This window comes from Neoarius graeffei, chromosome 6 (genome assembly GCF_027579695.1).
Source record: "Neoarius graeffei isolate fNeoGra1 chromosome 6, fNeoGra1.pri, whole genome shotgun sequence".
Classification (NCBI taxonomy): domain Eukaryota; kingdom Metazoa; phylum Chordata; class Actinopteri; order Siluriformes; family Ariidae; genus Neoarius; species Neoarius graeffei.
In genome coordinates this window covers 79,833,982-79,852,623 of record NC_083574.1, presented here as the reverse complement: position 1 = coordinate 79,852,623, position 18,642 = coordinate 79,833,982, and the positions used below count along the sequence as shown (strand labels likewise).

General features: G+C 41.1%; 1 protein-coding gene across 1 annotated transcript in view; it reads left to right on the top strand.

Annotated features, from left to right (window-relative positions):
* Nucleotides 1-18,642, top strand: part of LOC132888096 (protein jagged-1b) — a 145,154-nt gene that overhangs the window by 8,062 nt on the left and 118,450 nt on the right. The window contains exon 2 of the mRNA XM_060924084.1: nucleotides 14,180-14,482. Within this exon, the coding sequence (XP_060780067.1) occupies nucleotides 14,180-14,482 (303 nt within the window). The remainder of the gene's footprint in view (nucleotides 1-14,179; nucleotides 14,483-18,642) is intronic.

Sequence of the window (18,642 nt, the reverse complement as noted above, 5' to 3'; positions counted from 1 at the left end):
AACCACTACACCACCGTGCCGCCCACAACAATAATAATAATAATAATAATAATAATAATAATAATTTGAACTTATATAGTGCCTTTCTCATACCCAAGGTCGTTTTACAATTACAGAATAAAAGTGTTCCGTGATGCTAACCAGTATACTAACTAGAGTGATACTAACAAAACATGATACTAACTAGAGTGGAAATACATTAAAGGGGAACTGAAGTCATGTTTAAACTTGCTTTATTTCTTAATTAACGTGTTACTCAATTACGTTTTCGATTTTAGTAACCTTATATCGTGACTCATATTGACAACTAATTGCAATTAAATATTATACTTATCGGCCTATTCGGTTTTTAGCCATGTTGAATTTAGTTCGTTTGGTCCACGGCAGGCGTCGCTTATCCGCGCGATCTTCACGAGACTTGTGTGAGACTTCAAAACGTGAAGCGTCAGCCAGGTGTCAGTGCCGCCATTTTGAAAACTGTTTTCCAAACGAAATATTGCACAAAAACGAGTTTAAATGACGATTACTGCCGACTTTTTTCAAACTTTCCTGATTGCTATGAAAACAAACAAAACTTCCGGCTTGATTACATCAGCGTTCGAAAGAGTGCGCGCGCGTCTTTTGACAACGTTGGCAGATGTCGGTCACTTTGATTTCCTCTGTACGTTTTACTTCCGTCCTACGATGTCTCGCACAGGTCTCAACGAATCTCGTTTACGGCCATCGCTTTGACATACGGACTGATATATTACATAGCATATTTCAAACACTTATAACTTGCTATAGCAGCGACAAAATAGCGATCAAAAATGCGTTCCTATATTTAATAAAATGAGATAAATAGAATTTTGATCATAAAAAATTTGCCTTCAGTTCTCCTTTAACTCACACTACATGTGGCCAAAATCTGTTTCTCAGTGACCTGCATTCATAAAATCTGACATGTTCATTCCTGTCTGTGATTAAAAAGGTTTTACCCAGGAATTTATTTATCATTGTTGGATTTACATTAGATTTTAACTGCATCAAATATTTCATTGGGCGGCACGGTGGTGTAGTGGTTAGCGCTGTCGCCTCACAGCAAGAAGGTCCGGGTTCGAGCCCCGTAGCCGGCGAGGGCCTTTCTGTGTGGAGTTTGCATGTTCTCCCCGTGTCCGCGTGGGTTTCCTCCGGGTGCTCCGGTTTCCCCCACAGTCCAAAGACATGCAGGTTAGGTTAACTGGTGACTCTAAATTGACCGTAGGTGTGAATGTGAGTGTGAATGGTTGTCTGTGTCTATGTGTCAGCCCTGTGATGACCTGGCGACTTGTCCAGGGTGTACCCCGCCTTTCGCCCGTAGTCAGCTGGGATAGGCTCCAGCTTGCCTGCGACCCTGTAGAACAGGATAAAGCGGCTAGAGATGATGAGATGAGATGAAATGTTTCATTGTATAACGGTCCTTCATATTTTCTTGATGAAAAGATAAAGAAATAACTTTCCAACAGGTTTGAGATTTAAAAACAGTCTCAATAAAACATTTCTTGGAAGTGTTCCAGTAAAAGAAATACTAGTTAGTAGATCAGCATATCAACTAACAATAATGATTTAATATCTATAGGGTGGTTTTTTTATTATTATTATCTTACTCACCTGTCGTGTCTTGCCTTAAGGTCTAATTATATAAAATTAGGTTTAAAGGTAAGCTACATTCCATTTTCCAGGTAAATAATAGTGTAAAACATACCTTTGAGCGTTTATACTCTCTGTTTGAGGGTATGGAGTCCAGATGTTAGATTTTCAGTTGCTCTTGTGTTGTGTCCAATTTTAATGGATTGTCGAGCAACACTTCTCTTCTGTTGAGCTTTGGAAATCGGTCCTCCATTAAGAATTGGACGATGGCTTATACATTTGGATATGCTTCTTACTTTTAGGCAAATTAAACAAATTAAATATAGAGATAATCAATATTTCTAGAACTTTCTCTATTCAAAGCTGGGCAGTTGGGTTAATGCTAATTATTCTATCTGCATTCAATGGCTAAGAGCAATTGCACGCTCTGATTGGCTAGTCGACTACTACTAGGATATTATCTCATATACCATGAGTAGAGAAAATGGCAGAGCGTGTTGCTGAACTAACCTAGGACGAAATAAAAATTCTACTCGAGAGCAAAACCCTAAAAAAATACAAACAAGCAACAAAATATGGAATGAAAGTATTTGATGGTAAGAATGTATCTTTTTTATTTTTCAATAATTATTATTATAGCATTTTTTACAACTTGCTACTGTCATTTCGCCTGTTTGTTTAAATTCTAAGCGGAAATGATTTTGTCAGACGTTTTGGATAAAGATTTTATTTATCGAATTTGCAAAAAATAAAAATAAATAAATATGACCTGTTTCTCAAAATCCAGTGACTGTGGATAGAATAAAACAGTTATTCCACTCAATCTCGTCGTACATGGCTTATAGCCAACTCGGCTATCAGGTCATGCACTGTACGACTCAATTTTGTGGAATAACCTGCTAATTATTGAACAGTGAACTGGGAAACAAAGTTAATTCATTTGGGACAGGATTTAAAATCTGAAGTAAAATATTAGAAAGTGCATAGTAATTGGTCATTTTGGCCGGTGTCTCAGGCTAGACAGGAGTGTTCCGTCTGCCATGTTTAAGGTTCCGTGTGATGCAGTTCCATGAGACAGAGAGGGAGTGAAAGTGCTGAAACACGGGTATGTACGGAATGAACCTGGCGGAGGATGGCAGAAGAGGAAGAAAGAGGATGTAGAGTGATGGCCAGTGGTTTATCTATGCCCAGTGTTTGATGTGTTCAGATTTTAGGAGTAGGAATGGGACAATATGCCGCACTGGAACAATGGGAAGACAGTACGAGCATTCAGCACCTCCACTGAGATGGGAGTCACAAAGAGAGACGAGGCACCACCATGTCTTACTGTCCCACAATACCCCAAATTCCTTAAGAGACAGAGAGAGAGAGTGTCTATGCACCTACATTTTCACTTGTGGACTTGTCCTTGTGTGTGTCAGTTATTGCTAAGGACACCAGCAGGTCTTTTAGGGCATTGCTTATATGTTTGATATCCACTTTTTGTCCAAAAGTACATGGACTAATCTTTGGACGGCTTTCCAATAGACTTCGTGGCTGTGTTCATTCAGCAACAAGAGTGTTAATGAGGTCAAATAAGAAGGCCTGGCTCACAGTCTGCGTTCCAATTCATCCCAGAGTTGTTCATTGGGGTTGAGGTCATGGCTTGGGCCACTTGATTTCTTCAAACTTGGCAAATCATTGTCTTTATGGAGCTTGCTTTGTGCACAGAGTCATTGTCATGCTGGAATAGGTTTGATCCTCTTAGTTCCAGTGAAGGGAAATTGTAATACGACAGCATTGTAATGCATTGGAGTGTTCTCCCCATGTCTGCGTGGGTTTCCTCCAGGTGCTCCGGTTTCCCCCACAGTCCAAAGACATGCAGGTTAGGCTAATTGGTGGCTCTAAATTGACCGTAGGTGTGAATGTGAGTGTGAATGGTTGTGTGTCTCTATGTGTCAGCCCTGTGATAACCTGGCGACTTGTCCAGGGTGTATCCCGCCTCTCACCCGTAGTCAGCTGGGATAGGCTCCAGCTTGCCTGCGACACTGTAGAACAGGATAAGCGGCTACAGATAATGGATGGCTGGATGTAATGCATTAATGCTTCAAAGACATTCTATACATTGTGTGTCACAACAGTTTTGGGGAAGACCATAATATCAGTGTGATGGTTAAAAGTCAAAGTCCTTTATGTGCCAGGACCTGGTCTTCTCAGGAGTGTCCCATCCCAGTACTAACCAGGCCCTTAAGGCGCATTGGGTGGCACCAATCTCCACTCCCATAGCCCTTAGCTTCTCGCCTATACAGCGAGGGTTACAGTGGTGAGCTAGTTCTCTGGTAACTGCGAGAGTTTGACTCCCCACTCACATCTCTATTGCAGTTTGCCTTGCCAGATGACAGAAGGTACCATTTTTATGATGGTCTTTGGTATGACCCGACCATAAGTAGAACTCACAATCTCCAGATTGATATGTGGACACGCTAACCACTAGGCCAGTGTGATGGTCAGGTGTCCACAAAACTTTGGCCATATAGTTTATTTTTAGTAAAAAAAACAGTATATACTCGTATAATACACTAAAGCATTCTTCATTTTGTCTCTCTGGGGGCGTGATTCTATGTAGAAGCCAGCAACATGACAGTTTTCTTGGAGTTGGAAGCTTGTTAATTATCCAAAGAAGCTCTTTTTAAGAGCATAGTAGTACATATTCATGTTTCATTCATGTCTTTTCTTTATGCAATTTGTTTGAGTCTCCTGTATGCATAACATTTGCACTGGGCTTAAGGTAATTTTTTCTATTAGCTATCATCTCTGTCCAAATAAATACTGTAGGTACGACTTGTCTAGGCATCAAGTAAATCATGATTTACTTATTGCCTCCCCAAACTTTGTTGGAGTTGGTTAGGTTTTCGCCTCTGTTTATTACTTGCAAAAATCGGAGATTTTTGTTACTTGCAAAATATTTGCAAGTATGTTGAGCTGTCCATTTGTCCGTTTGTTTGTGCTCTAGCGTCGTCATTTCTTGACCAATCTTCACCAAAATGCACAGGACAACTCACTAGGGTCACTCAAATGGCCCTTTTCCACTACCCTTTTTCAGCTCACTTCAGCCCGACACAGCTCGCGTTTCGACTACCAAAAAACAGCATGACTCAGCTCGCTTCAGCCCTGCTTAGCACCCAAAACTCGCACCGTTTTGGAGTGGGGCTGAAGCGAGCCAAAGCGAGCCGAGTGAGGCTGGGGGCGTGAGCAGACACTCCCCTGTGCACTGATTGGTGAGGAGGAGTGTCCTCACATGCCCACACACGCCCCGCGAGCGCGCTGGGATCTGTAAACACCGCAAACCCGGAAGGAGAAGAATTACGAATTACGAGAATTTCTGAAGCCTTATGCGCCTCGCCTCATCTATACGCTCTTGCCAGTATCTGTTGGCGTTGTCGGTGACAACAAGCCACAGAACCAAGACCAGCAACACTAACGACTTCATATTTATTGTTTACTATTCGGGTCGTGAGACTACCGCTTAAAAGGTCACTGATGTCACTGTTTGCGCTGCTTAACGACATCACCTGACGTCCACCCACTTTCGCTAACTCCACCCAATGTGTCCACCCACTTCCAGCCAGCACGGTTCAGCGCGGTTGTAGTCGAAATGCAACTCCAACAGCCCCGCTCAGCTCGACTCAGCCCAACTCAGCACCGCACGGCTCAGCCGCGTTTGTAGTGGAAAAGCGGCAAAAGACATCATTAGTATTTGGTGGGTCAAGGTCACCAAGGTCAAATCTTGTAAAAACACCTAATCGGCCATAACTTCCGTTTCTTTGTGATTTTCGCAGGTATTGTCCTCTGCACGACTTTTCATTTGTTTGTTTGCCTGTTCCCAACGTAACTCAAAAAATAGTGAACGGATTTTGATGAAATTCTGACAAAAGGTGAGCCATGAGACAAGAAACAATAGATTAGATTTTGATACAAATCCAGTTATGTATGCAAATCCAGGATTGATTTTTTTTTGGCCTGTTCCAAACATAACTCAAAAAGTAGTGAACAGTTTTTGATGAATTTTGATGTACAGCTTTAGTATTGTCGTAGTGTCAAGTGATTTGATTTTGATGTTGATAATATCTGGCTTGACGGAGGTGTACACTCTAGCGAGTGCCTTTCTAGCTAACATTGTTATGATAAATGTTAATATTGCGATCATTTAAACCTGGGTTAATCTCATCTCATCTCATTATCTCTAGCCGCTTTATCCTGTTCTACAGGGTCGCAGGCAAGCTGGAGCCTATCCCAGCTGACTACGGGTGAAAGGCGGGGTACACCCTGGACAAGTCGCCAGGTCATCACAGGGCTGACACATAGACACAGACAACCATTCACACTCACATTCACACCTACGGTCAATTTAGGCCCTGTTTACATTATTTCGAATCAGCGGATCATCAGATTAACGTTTTTAAAACGATTCGTGTACACACACAATTTCTGTGCCCGCAACAAAACCGTTCCCCGTGCACACAGCAGCGCCAATACACGGATACGCTAATCACATGACTAATTAGACAGTACGTCACATGATCCCAGTGCATATCGGGCATGCGCAAGTCACTCACCACTTGCAAGTGGAAGGATGTCGTTGTAAAAAATGAAGTATGCCAGTCTGTTATCGGCGGTACTGGTACTACAATGACGCCTTTTTTACACCGTGTATGGCCTTCATGTTTATGCTAGAAGGATCTAACAGTGTTCGGTACACTCTTCACCTCGCAGAACGGCCGTTTTTTGCGATTACAACAAGACTATTTAGTGCTACGGTAACCAACACACTTCCTGTATTGCTCATTCACTTAATGACTTCTTCAACACACTTCCTGTATTGCTCATTCACATGACCAACGTGGCATGACTAATGCCAGCGAATCAGGAAGGTGGATGTCACAGTGACGTTGTCCAATGACGACGTCAGCTAGAGCTCAGCACTGCGTATCCTCGTTCCTCAATGTTTACACAGCACCAGATCAGATACGTACTGGGTTGAATACGTGGGCCCTGGCGGATTCAAACTGTTCCGCCTGTGGAGTCGTTTTCCGGCATTTTAATGTGCACGGACAGTGCATCTGCAACGAAAACGATACAGTCTAATGTAAACACCACCTTAGAGTCACCAGTTAACCTAACCTGCATGTCTTTGGACTGTGGGGGAAACCGGAGCACCCGGAGGAAACCCACGCGGACACCATGCAAACTCCGCACAGAAAGGCCCTCGCCAGCCACGGGGCTCGAACCCGGACCTTCTTGCTGTGAGGCGACAGCGCTAACCACTACACCACCGTGCCGCCACCTGGGTTAATATATGTCAAATTAGCAGCTGGGTTTTTTTTTCTTGCATGTAAAGCCACAACACTTTTTTTTACATGCCTATATTTTGTCAGGGCACAGCTTACAATATCTAAAGTTTCTGTCACACTTTACACTAACCAGAGTGATTTTAGTGTTCACATGGTATGTATACTCTCACTGTAACGATGCCCTTCCCAGTCTATCTATTACATAAGGATTAGTTGAACTCTGGGGATGAGGAGTTGTTTGCCTTCGCTGTAGCTTTAAAGGCAGAAAACCAAGAGAAGAGAAGCTGCTTGTGTGACCTGACTGTTTCTGGGATGTCACATTGGGACATGACATTGTGTACCCATGAATGTCCCGAAATAGCCAAGCTGTTTACATTTTACTTATATTGTAATGTTAGAGATTTGGGGATTAATTTTCTTCTGTGTGTTGCTATAAATATGATTACATTTACTCACTAAGAAACATCATGTTTTTTACCAGGACTTTGTTGTTTGTTCTGGCTTCCTAGCAACTTGCAACCTGATTCGTTGAGAGGTTAAAAAAAAACAAAACGCTTGACGTCATTCATATTTCTGGAAAAAAAAGGGAAATCAGCCTAAATGTAAGGGTCTAAACATCAGGCTTCCACGCAATATGTTAGTATTTCTATTCATAAGAAAACTATTTTATATTTAACAGTTCTTCCATGAGATCGAGTCATACATGACCTGATAGCCAACCGGATTTTGAGAAACAGAGCATTTTTATTTTTATTTTTTGCAAATTCGATCAATAAAAACTTTATATAACACAACTGACAAAATCATTTCCGCTTAGAATGTAAACAGACGGCGAAATGACAGTAGCAGTGTGTGAGAAAAGCAATAATAATTCTTGGAAAATAGAAAAAGATACATTCTTACCATCATATACTTTTATTCCATATTTTGTTGCGCTTTTTTTTTGTATTTTTTGGGGTTTTGTTTTCGAGTAGTTTTCATTTCATCATCAGTTGGTTCAGCAACACGCTCCGCCATTTTGTTTTTCTCTACTCACGGTATATGAGCTGATATCCTAGTAGTCGGGTAGCCAAACAGAGCGCGCGATTGCTCATATCCAGTGAATGTGGATAGAATAATTGACGATATCACTGAATCTGTTAGAATATAATAGGATTCAATTTAGTGACCGATTGACTCGATGATGATGATGGTGTAGATGTGAAACTCACCTTGTTAACCTATTCAATTATGTATAAACTAGAAAAGCACTCGGAGAGCGCAGACCTCCGCCAAGAATCCTTTAAAAAAATCCAGGATCCAGAAGGTGATCCGGATCACCGCCAAAATTTAATGGATTGTTACTTGTGCCCAGTCACACCTCTGGAAAAAATTTCAGAGCAATCCGTTCATAACTTTTTCCGTAATGTTGCTAACAGACAAACAAACAAACAAACAAACAAACAAACAAACAAACAAACCAACGCTACCGAAAACATAACCTCCTTGGCGGAGGTAAAAAGTATAAAAATTATTTTTTTAAAGAGTTTTTTACGCACTAGTTCTTTGTCCTTTTTTGGTAATAATCAGTTTATGTATGTTGCATCAATTCATTTCAATCATTGCCTTTTAAATCAATGGTTTGATCCAAATTATTGATCAGTACACACCAACCTAATAGTGTTTTATCCGTTGTGTCTAACCTGCTCCGTTGTATAATCATTCTCATCTCTGGTTGATTCACAATAATTACAATACAATAAAAATACAATTAAATACTATTGAGAAAATTAATTTAATTCTATAAACAGGATATCACCAACACATTAACTACAGGGTGTTTCAAAAAATTTTATTTCATTTCACAATCTAATAACTTTGCCAATTCTCGTTCAACTGACCTCACATTTTAACAGCACGTGCGGAAACAGGTCAAAATTTTATGCTTAAGGTTTTTTGTTTTTATCTTTTTAGATATAGAAATGCCATTCACTGGAAAAGAAAAGGCATTTTGTGCATCGAGTGCTGAGTCGCAGGCGATACGAATATTGAAAATTTGTGAAATCGTTCATGGAATCCACATACCTGTGAATTTCTCATTCAAATTTTGAGGAATAAATCTTATATTGCTCAACATTAAGCCTGTTCAGTTTCATTTGCCTTGGCTATGTAGTTTCTGGGATATTTACCTCTTAAATAATATCAATTTTTTTTTTGAAACACCCTGTATATACGGATGCGTGTGAAGCACCAAAGTAGTGGTATACAAGTGGGGGGGGGAGCTAAAAGTTGAAAGTGAATATTTATAAGTGTGTGCTCTTTTCAAGCATGATTTTAGCTTTAGTCAAGTTATTAATCCACCACATAATTAGCTCAAGCCAGACAAAACACGCCCGTCTTCCTTACAAATAATTGTGGAAATGTAAAATGTATCCAACTTTAAAGCGTTTTAATTAAAATGTGTTGGTATTTCTAATCCTGTAAACTGTGCCATTAGTGCACAATAAGCTAGTCAAAATGTTACAGACGTCTTTCCATAACACAGGATTCCATGAACGGGTGAATTAACAAAGGTATACTTACGAATGATTAACTAACATTAGAAGCTTGATTAGGCTGGTACTCCGTCACACAGGCTGTAGTGTGAGCACCCAGAACATTCAGACATGATACGCTGTAATTTACTTTCCATAACGTGATTCTTGTTAATCATAATAATTTCACAGATTATTTATTTATTTATTAATTTATTTAAACTGCATTATCATTCAAGTCTACTTTCTGCCTCTGAGAGGTTACTGACTTCTGCCTTAATAGGACGCTATGCATTTCACTGTAATTGTATATTGCATGTATCATTATCGTACTGTTTTCCTGGACCATGTACGTGCCAGTTCTTCCACTATCGAGTCTTAAGGGCAATATCATCTAAGTGGCACCTGATCTGACCCTCTGCCTCTCTGTGGAGCTTATTAGTTGAAAGTGTGTGTGTGTGTGTGTGTGTGTGTGTGTGTGTGTGTGTGTGTGTGTGTGTGTGTGTGTGTGTGTGTGTGTGTGTGTCTTCACCTCCCCATCTCAGAAAATGAGAGATGAAAAGGAAAAAAGAACTTATTGCACAAAGAATAGAGCTGCATCTAGTTCCCAGCTCGAGCAAAAGAGAGAAGAAAGGAGCAATGGAGAGAGAGAGAGAGCAAAAAAAAAAACACAAGAGTGAAAGAAAGACAGGAGCCATGTTCCCAATGTCTGCAATCCCTGGGGAGGAGTGGAAAGAAAAGAAAGGAGTGGTATTGATACCAAGAAAGAATAAAAGAAAAAGAGCATGGCATAGAAGGCTAGGAAATAGCTGCCACAAGGGAGGATACAGAGAAAGAAGAGAGGCAAAAGAGACCAGTTGTTTGAGGGGGTAGAATAACCAGAGGGGGGAAACGATTGAGATGGATAAGGTAAGATGATTGTACAGATAGAGACTGGGCTGACAGGCAGGAGGAGGCTCGAGCCTGTCCATTTGAGTCGATTTTTCCAACACTGTGTAGTAAGAGAGGACTCAAGAGTATTTTTTTTTTTTATCTCCACTGGGTCTCAGTCCACTTCTTTATCTACCTTTAAAACAAAGGACGTGTGTTCGGGACCTTGAGCAGTCTGGATGGAGTATGGGTTAGTTTATCAAGGACATTTGAGCTGTTTAATTTTGATTAGTGAAGTGATCCATTCCATTTGTTTTGTATAAGTGTATGAGGTCATACTGTATATTGTATAAAACATAAAATATAAATCTACAAATGCACATTTATGGCAATACGTTGTAGTTAAAATCAAGTCTTCTTGTCTATAATGTTGACCATAAATTTATTCATCTATGTGAAGAAAGAGAGCCAAGATGGCTTCTGGAGTAAGGCTATTTTTATAATAGCAGAGATGTCCACAAACGGTTTTCTCCACCTATACAGATGGTCTGAGTTGGCTACTCGATCCCAGAAAAAAATAAATAAATAAAAATGCCTTTCAATGTTCAAGCGATTTATATCATCTCCACTGCCCATAATTTGTCGCAAATCCAATTATTCCACCACGAAATTGTCTTCGATTTGGGTCTAGCATGACCGGAAGCGATGCCATATTTGTTGATCGATTCTCGCGCTCTGATTGGCTGAGCTGGACCACATGACCACGCCGTAGCGTATGTAGTTATGTTACAGAGCCAGGCAGCATACTACAGAGGCTAACTGAGAAAGCCAAGCACACACACACACACACATCTGGAGGGAAATTTTATACAGATTTTGCAAGTATTTTACAGGGAAATGGTTAGTAATTTATTAGCTGAGAATGCACCAGAAGGCGTATAAATTTCAAAATTTTCTGGTGGAGCATGCCCCCAGACCCCCCTAGCATTAGTGCACCTTTGGCTTCACCGCCACAAATTCCAGATCCGTCTACTACTTTTTTTTTAGCTGGCTACTTCAGATTTTCTGGAGAACCCTGTAATAGGGATGCACCAATGCACTTAAATTAAATTTAAAACAACTGTACATTTGAATCAAAGAATAAACATTTCAAAAAATATGAACAAAAAAGTGAAGGTCACACAATATGTTTAACTCTCCAGTTTTGGTGATCCTGTGCCTATGTCTGTGAAGGTTCTCAGTCATCCAGGTCATCATAAACCGTAGGAGATAAAGAAGGCAACTGGACTTGCTTGAAATCCTTGAAGACGAAAAGGCTTCTTCAGTTCTGTCTGACTAGTGGGGAGTTCCAGGTATTTATCCTCTAGTGGACCAAAAGTGACCGAGGCTTAAGGAGACTCACTGAAATCACATGGGTCGTTGACCCTCTCAGTCATCCTGCAGGTGTTAGGGTCACTGGAGGCCGGGTGTGAACGGTGTTAGCAGCCGAGAGGGTCGTTAAGGTGATCTGTGGGTCGTTGGCTCTCTCTGTCATCATGTGAGTCATTGAAGTCAGCTGAGTCTTGTGCCGCTTTTCCACTACCAACGCGGCTGAGTTGGGCTGAGCCGTGCCGTGCTGAGTTGGGCTGAGTCGAGCTGAGTGGAGCTGTTGGGGTTACATTTCGACTACAACCGCGCTGAACCGTGCTGGCTGGAAGTGGGTGGACACATTGGGTGGAGTTAGCGAAAGTGGGTGGACGTCACGTGATGTCGTTAGGTGGCGCAAACAGTGACATCAGTGACCTTTTAAGCGGTAGTCTCACGACCTGGATAGTAAACAATAAACATGGAGGACATGGAGTCGTTAGTGTTGCTGGTCTTAGTGCTGTGGCTTGTTGTCACCGACAATGCCAACAGATACTGGCAAGAGCATATAGATGAGGCGAGGCACATAAGGCTTCAGAAATTCTTGTAATTCGTAATTCTTCTTCTTCCGGGTTTACAGTGTTTACAGATCCCAGCGTGCTCGCGGGGCGTGTGTGGGCATGTGAGGACACTCCTCCTCACCAATCAGTGCACAGGGGAGTGTCTCCTCACGCCCCTAGCCCCACTCGGCTTGGTTTGGCTCGCTTCAGCCCTACTCCAAAACCGTGCGAGTTTTGGGTGCTGAGCAGGGCTGAAGCGAGCTGAGTCGTGCTGTTCTGAGGTAGTCGAAACACGAGCCGTGTCGGGCTGAAGTGAGCTGAAGTGAGCTGAAAAAGGGTAGTGGAAAAGGGCCATTGGTGTGACACCACTTATCAGCCACCTACAATGTAGTCCTTGGCACACTTTCCAGAAAACTGAATACACATCCACACCAAGACTCAGCTAACACCTGCAGGATGACTGAGAGGGCCAATGACCCATGTGACTTCAACGACTCTTCTTAGGGTTGCTTTTGGTCCACTAGAGGATAAATACCTGAAACTCCCCACTAGTCAGACAGAACTGAAGAAGCCTTTCGGATGAGAGGTCTTCAAGAATTTCAAGCAAGTCCAGTTGCCTTCTTTAGCACCTACGATCCTGTGCCTACTGTAGCCTCAGACTCCTGTTCTTGGCTGACAGGAGTGGAACCCCATGTGGTCTTCTGTTTTTCTAGCCCATCTACTTCAAGGTTCGGTGTATTGTTCATTGTGAGATGCTTTTCTGCTCAGCATGGTTGTAAAGAGTGGTTATTTGAGTTACCATAGTGTTCCTGTCAGCTCAAAGCAGTCTGCCATTCTCCTCTGACCTCTCTGTTCAATAAGACCTTTCAGGCCACAGAACTGCTGCTCAGTGGATGATTTTTTTCTGCATCATTCTGTGTAAACTCTGTTGAGAATGAAATTCCCAAGAGATCAGCAGTTTCTGAAATACTTCAATCAGCCCATCTGCCGTCAAGAATAATGCCACAGTCAGTTCCACCAAGATCACATTTTTCTCCATTCTGATGTTTGATATGAGCATTAATTCAAGCTCTTGACCTGTAGATACATGATTTAATACACAGCTGATTGACTGGGTGGATAATTACATGAATAAGCAGGTATACCGGTGTTGCTAATTACCAAATAAATTGCTGAGTGTATAGCTTACTATAGCATGGTTCCTTACAATAGTGTAATGTATATTATGTACCATGAAAATTTCCTCTAGTATTAGGGTAGGATATTTAAATAATATTGGCTGGCTTTTTTTCGTGGTATATCAGATATATTCCATTTCAACTCATCCTCAACTCCTTCAATATCATGCTAGCTGAATGGAATATATCTGATATACCACAAAAAAAGCCAGCCAATATTATTATTATTATTATTATTATTATTATTATTATACATACACATTCCTTTCAGGTGTTCAACGTGTCTTTGTCTTTCAAAATTCTCTCAAAATCTTCCGTATTTAACAAAGCAAACCTGGCGGCCATGTTTGTTGACAAATTGTCACTGTCGCTTGCTAGTGTGGAAGTTTTATGTCTCCGATGTGTGATGTCATGTCGTCTTGACAACCATGCAATATTGTAAACCATATTCAACGCTCATTCTCTATTGGGTAGAGTGATGTAAGACATGTAGGATAAGCGATATGCTAACAATATTGTATGCTATCAAACCAAATGAAAGGAACCCGCTAGAAGGGAATAGAACACATTTTTATTCCATCGAAAAAGTGTCCTGGATGTATAATAATTTTATATACTGTACATCACAATAACTTTTTACAAGTGAATGATCACAGTAGAACCGTGATTAGAGGGCTTAGTTCCTGTCTGATATCAGCCAGACAGCAGTGATGTCTTTGTCTTGTTAAGTTATTCTCTTTGATCACTCTCTCCTTTCTCTTTTCTCTCTCATCCAGGCTGTCCATGCAGTGGGTATGTTTGAGCTGCAAATCCGCCAGTGGTATAACTCTCTTGGGACACTACAAAGTGGTCAATGCTGTGACCTCCAGCCCAGCGGGGAACAGCGATGTCCTCAAAGTGACCAGTGCGACACCTTCTTCAGGGTCTGTCTGAAGGAGTATCAGGCTCGTGTGGCACCCACGGGCACATGTACGTTTGGTACAGGCAGCACTCCGGTCCTGGGCGGGAACTCCCATGGCATGCATCGTCACGGGCCTGAAGCAGGTCGGATCGTCATCCCATTCAAATACGCCTGGCCGGTCAGTCCAACCTCATTACTTAGTTATGTTATGAATTACAGTGGTGCTTGAAAGTTTGTGAACCCTTTAGAATTTTCTATATTTCTGCATAAATATGACCTAAAACATCATCAGATTTTCACACAAGTCCTAAAAGTAGATTAAGAGAACCTGGTTAAACAAATGAGACAAAAATATTATACTTGGTCATTTATTTATTGAGGAAAATGATCCAATATTACATATCTGTGAGTGGCAAAAGTATGTGAACCTCTAGGATTAGCAGTTAATTTGAAGGTGAAATTAGAATCAGCTGTTTTCAATCAATGGGATGACAATCAGGTGTGAGTGGGCACCCTGTTTTATTTAAAGAATAGGGATCTATCAAAGTCTGATCTTCACAACACATGTTTGTGGAAGTGTATCATGGCAAGAACAAAGGAGATTTCTGAGGACCTCAGAAAAAGCGTTGTTGATGCTCATCAGGCTGGAAAAGGTTACAAAACCATCTCTAAAGAGTTTGGACTCCACCAATCCACAGTCAGACAGATTGTGTATAAACGGAGGAAAGTCAAGACCATTATTACCCTCCCCAGGAGTGGTCGACCAACAAAGATCACTCCAAGAGCAAGGTGTGTAATAGCCGGCGAGATCACAAAGGACCCCAGGGTAACTTCTAAGCAACTGAAGGCCTCTCTCACATTGGCTAATGTTAATGTTCATGAGTCCACCATCAGGAGAACACTGAACAACAATAGTGTGCATGGCAGGGTTGCAAGGAGAAAGCCACTGCTCTCCAAAAAGAACATTGCTGCTCGTCTGCAGTTTGCTAAAGATCATGTAGACAAGCCAGAAGGCTACTGGAAAAATGTTTTATGGACGGATGAGACCAAAATAGAACGTTTTGGTTTAAATGAGAAACGTTATGTTTGGAGAAAGGAAAACACTGCATTCCAGCATAAGAACCTTATCCCATCTGTGAAACATGGTGGTGGTAGTATCGTGGTTTGGGCCTGTTTTGCTGCATCTGGGCCAGGACGGCTTGCCATCATTGATGGAACAATGAATTCTGAATTATACCGGCAAATTCTAAAGGAAAATGTCAGGACATCTGTCCATGACCTGAATCTCAAGAGAAGGTGGGTCATGCAGCAAGACAACGACCCTAAGCACACAAGTTGTTCTACCAAAGAATGGTTAAAGAAGAATAAAGTTCATGTTTTGGAATGGCCAAGTCAAAGTCCTGACCTTAATCCAATTGAAATCTTGTGGAAGGACATGAAGTGCGCAGTTCATGTGAGGAAACCCACCAACATCCCAGAGTTGAAGCTGTTCTGTATGGAGGAACGGGCTAAAATTCCTCCAGGCCGGTGTGCAGGACTGATCAACAGTTACCGGAAACATTTAGTTGCAGTTATTGCTGCACACAGGGGTCACATCAGATACTGAACGCAAAGGTTCACATACTTTTGCCACTCACAGATATGTAATATTGGATCATTTTCCTCAATAAATAAATGACCAAGTATATTTTTGTCTCATTTGTTTAACTGGGTTCTCTTTATCTACTTTTAGGACTTGTGTGAAAATCTGATGATGTTTTAGGTCATATTTATGCAGAAATATAGAAAATTCTAAAGGGTTCACATACTTTCAAGCACCACTGTATACAGAGCCAATCCATATCACACAACTTGAAGGGAGTTGAGTGATTTCTTAATGGCTGAAAAGTGTCTTAGAGACATGAGAATGCATCTTGTGGACATTTCAGTCACTGTGTCGACTGTCTCAAAGTCAGTGGCTTTAATTATTAAAGTATTTAAGTCACCATTATGGTCGACTGTGTTATTGCTAATAAGTCACTTGACCCAGCTTTCAGTTGGTGTGAAATTAGGATGGCGTTGATAACACTGTGTTGTGCTGTGTTGTAGCAGAATGAGCAGTGTGGTCAGTGCTTGGCTCATTGCTCATTGAAAGTCTTTAATCTTATATTCTTTCACCTCACGTTCGTTGATTAGTCTAGATGGAGGGAAGGAATTATATAAGAGAGGTGGACTCACCAAAGAAGTGTCCAGACTATGCAAAATTATTATCTGCGTTTAGAGATGCGGCAACACTATTTCTTCAGATAGGGTGTGAATACATTTTTGGTACGCCTCGATACTGACACAGTACCGATACAGAAAGGAGCATTGTAAACATATTTGGTATTAGTCAATCAGATTTGGTTTTACTTCAAAAAGTGCTTTATACAACCCCGATTCCAAAAAAGTTGGGACAAAGTACAAATTGTAAATAAAAACGGAATGCAATAATTTAGAAATTTCAAAAACTGATATTGTATTCACAATAGAACATAGACAACATATCAAATGTCGAAAGTGAGACATTTTGAAATTTCATGCCAAATATTGGCTCATTTGAAATTTCATGACAGCAACACATCTCAAAGAAGTTGGGACAGGGGCAATAAGAGGCTGGAAAAGTTAAAGGTACAAAAAAGAACAGCTGGAGGACCAAATTGCAACTCATTAGGTCAATTGGCAATAGGTCATTAACATGACTGGGTATAAAAAGAGCATCTTGGAGTGGCAGCGGCTCTCAGAAGTAAAGATGGGAAGAGGATCACCAATCCCCCTAATTCTGCGCCAACAAATAGTGGAGCAATATCAGAAAGGAGTTCGACAGTGTAAAATTGCAAAGAGTTTGAACATATCATCATCTACAGTGCATAATATCATCAAAAGATTCAGAGAATCTGGAAGAATCTCTGTGCGTAAAGGTCAAGGCCGGAAAACCATACTGGGTTCCCGTGATCTTCGGGCCCTTAGACTGCACTGCATCACATACAGGCATGCTTCTGTATTGGAAATCACAAAATGGGCTCAGGAATATTTCCAGAGATCATTATCTGTGAACACAATTCACCGTGCCATCCGCCGTTGCCAGCTAAAACTCTATAGTTCAAAGAAGAAGCCGTATCTAAACATGATCCAGAAGCGCAGACGTCTTCTCTGGGCCAAGGCTCATTTAAAATGGACTGTGGCAAAGTGGAAAACTGTTCTGTGGTCAGACGAATCAAAATTTGAAGTTCTTTATGGAAATCAGGGACGCCGTGTCATTCGGACTAAAGAGGAGAAGGACGACCCAAGTTGTTATCAGCGCTCAGTTCAGAAGCCTGCATCTCTGATGGTATGGGGTTGCATTAGTGCATGTGGCATGGGCAGCTTACTCATCTGGAAAGACACCATCAATACTGAAAGGTATATCCAGGTTCTAGAGCAACATATGCTCCCATTCAGACGACGTCTCTTTCAGGGAAGACCTTGCATTTTCCAACATGACAATGCTAAACCACATACTGCATCAATTACAGCATCATGGCTGTGTAGAAGAAGGGTCCGGGTACTGAACTGGCCAGCCTGCAGTCCAGATCTTGCACCCATAGAAAACATTTGGCGCATCATAAAACGGAAGATATGACAAAAAAGACCTAAGACAGTTGAGCAACTAGAATCCTACATTAGACAAGAATGGGTTAACATTCGTATCCCTAAACTTGAGCAACTTGTCTCCTCAGTCCCCAGACGTTTACAGACTGTTGTAAAGAGAAAAGGGGATGTCTCACAGTGGGAAACATGGCCTTGTCCCAACTTTTTTGAGATGTGTTGTTGTCATGAAATTTAAAATCACCTAATTTTTCTCTTTAAATGATACATTTTCTCAGTTTAAACATTTGATATGTCATCTATGTTCTATTCTGAATAAAATATGGAATTTTGAAACTTCCACATTATTGCATTCCGTTTTTATTTACAATTTGTACTTTGTCCCAACTTTTTTGGAATCGGGGTTGTACAACATTAGTTATAGTATGTTTTTGTTTTCACTTCAGTAAAACCCCTTATTGTCCTGAACTGACATGAAACGGCTCTTTCTTTCAGAGTGATAACTTGACGAAGACAAGTAGCACCAGAGTTTTTCCTTTGATAAAAAAAATGACAACAGTCATTTCTAAATTACAAAGATGACAAGAACCCTCAGGTGAAGGCAGTGACATCAAACCCATCTTTATCCAATCAAATATCGACATGTGCTTGGCAAAAATCTCTGTAATCGCGTTTCCATTGAAGTAGAAATGATTCGACATAGTCTTGTCGCATTTGTTGAATGCTGCTCTA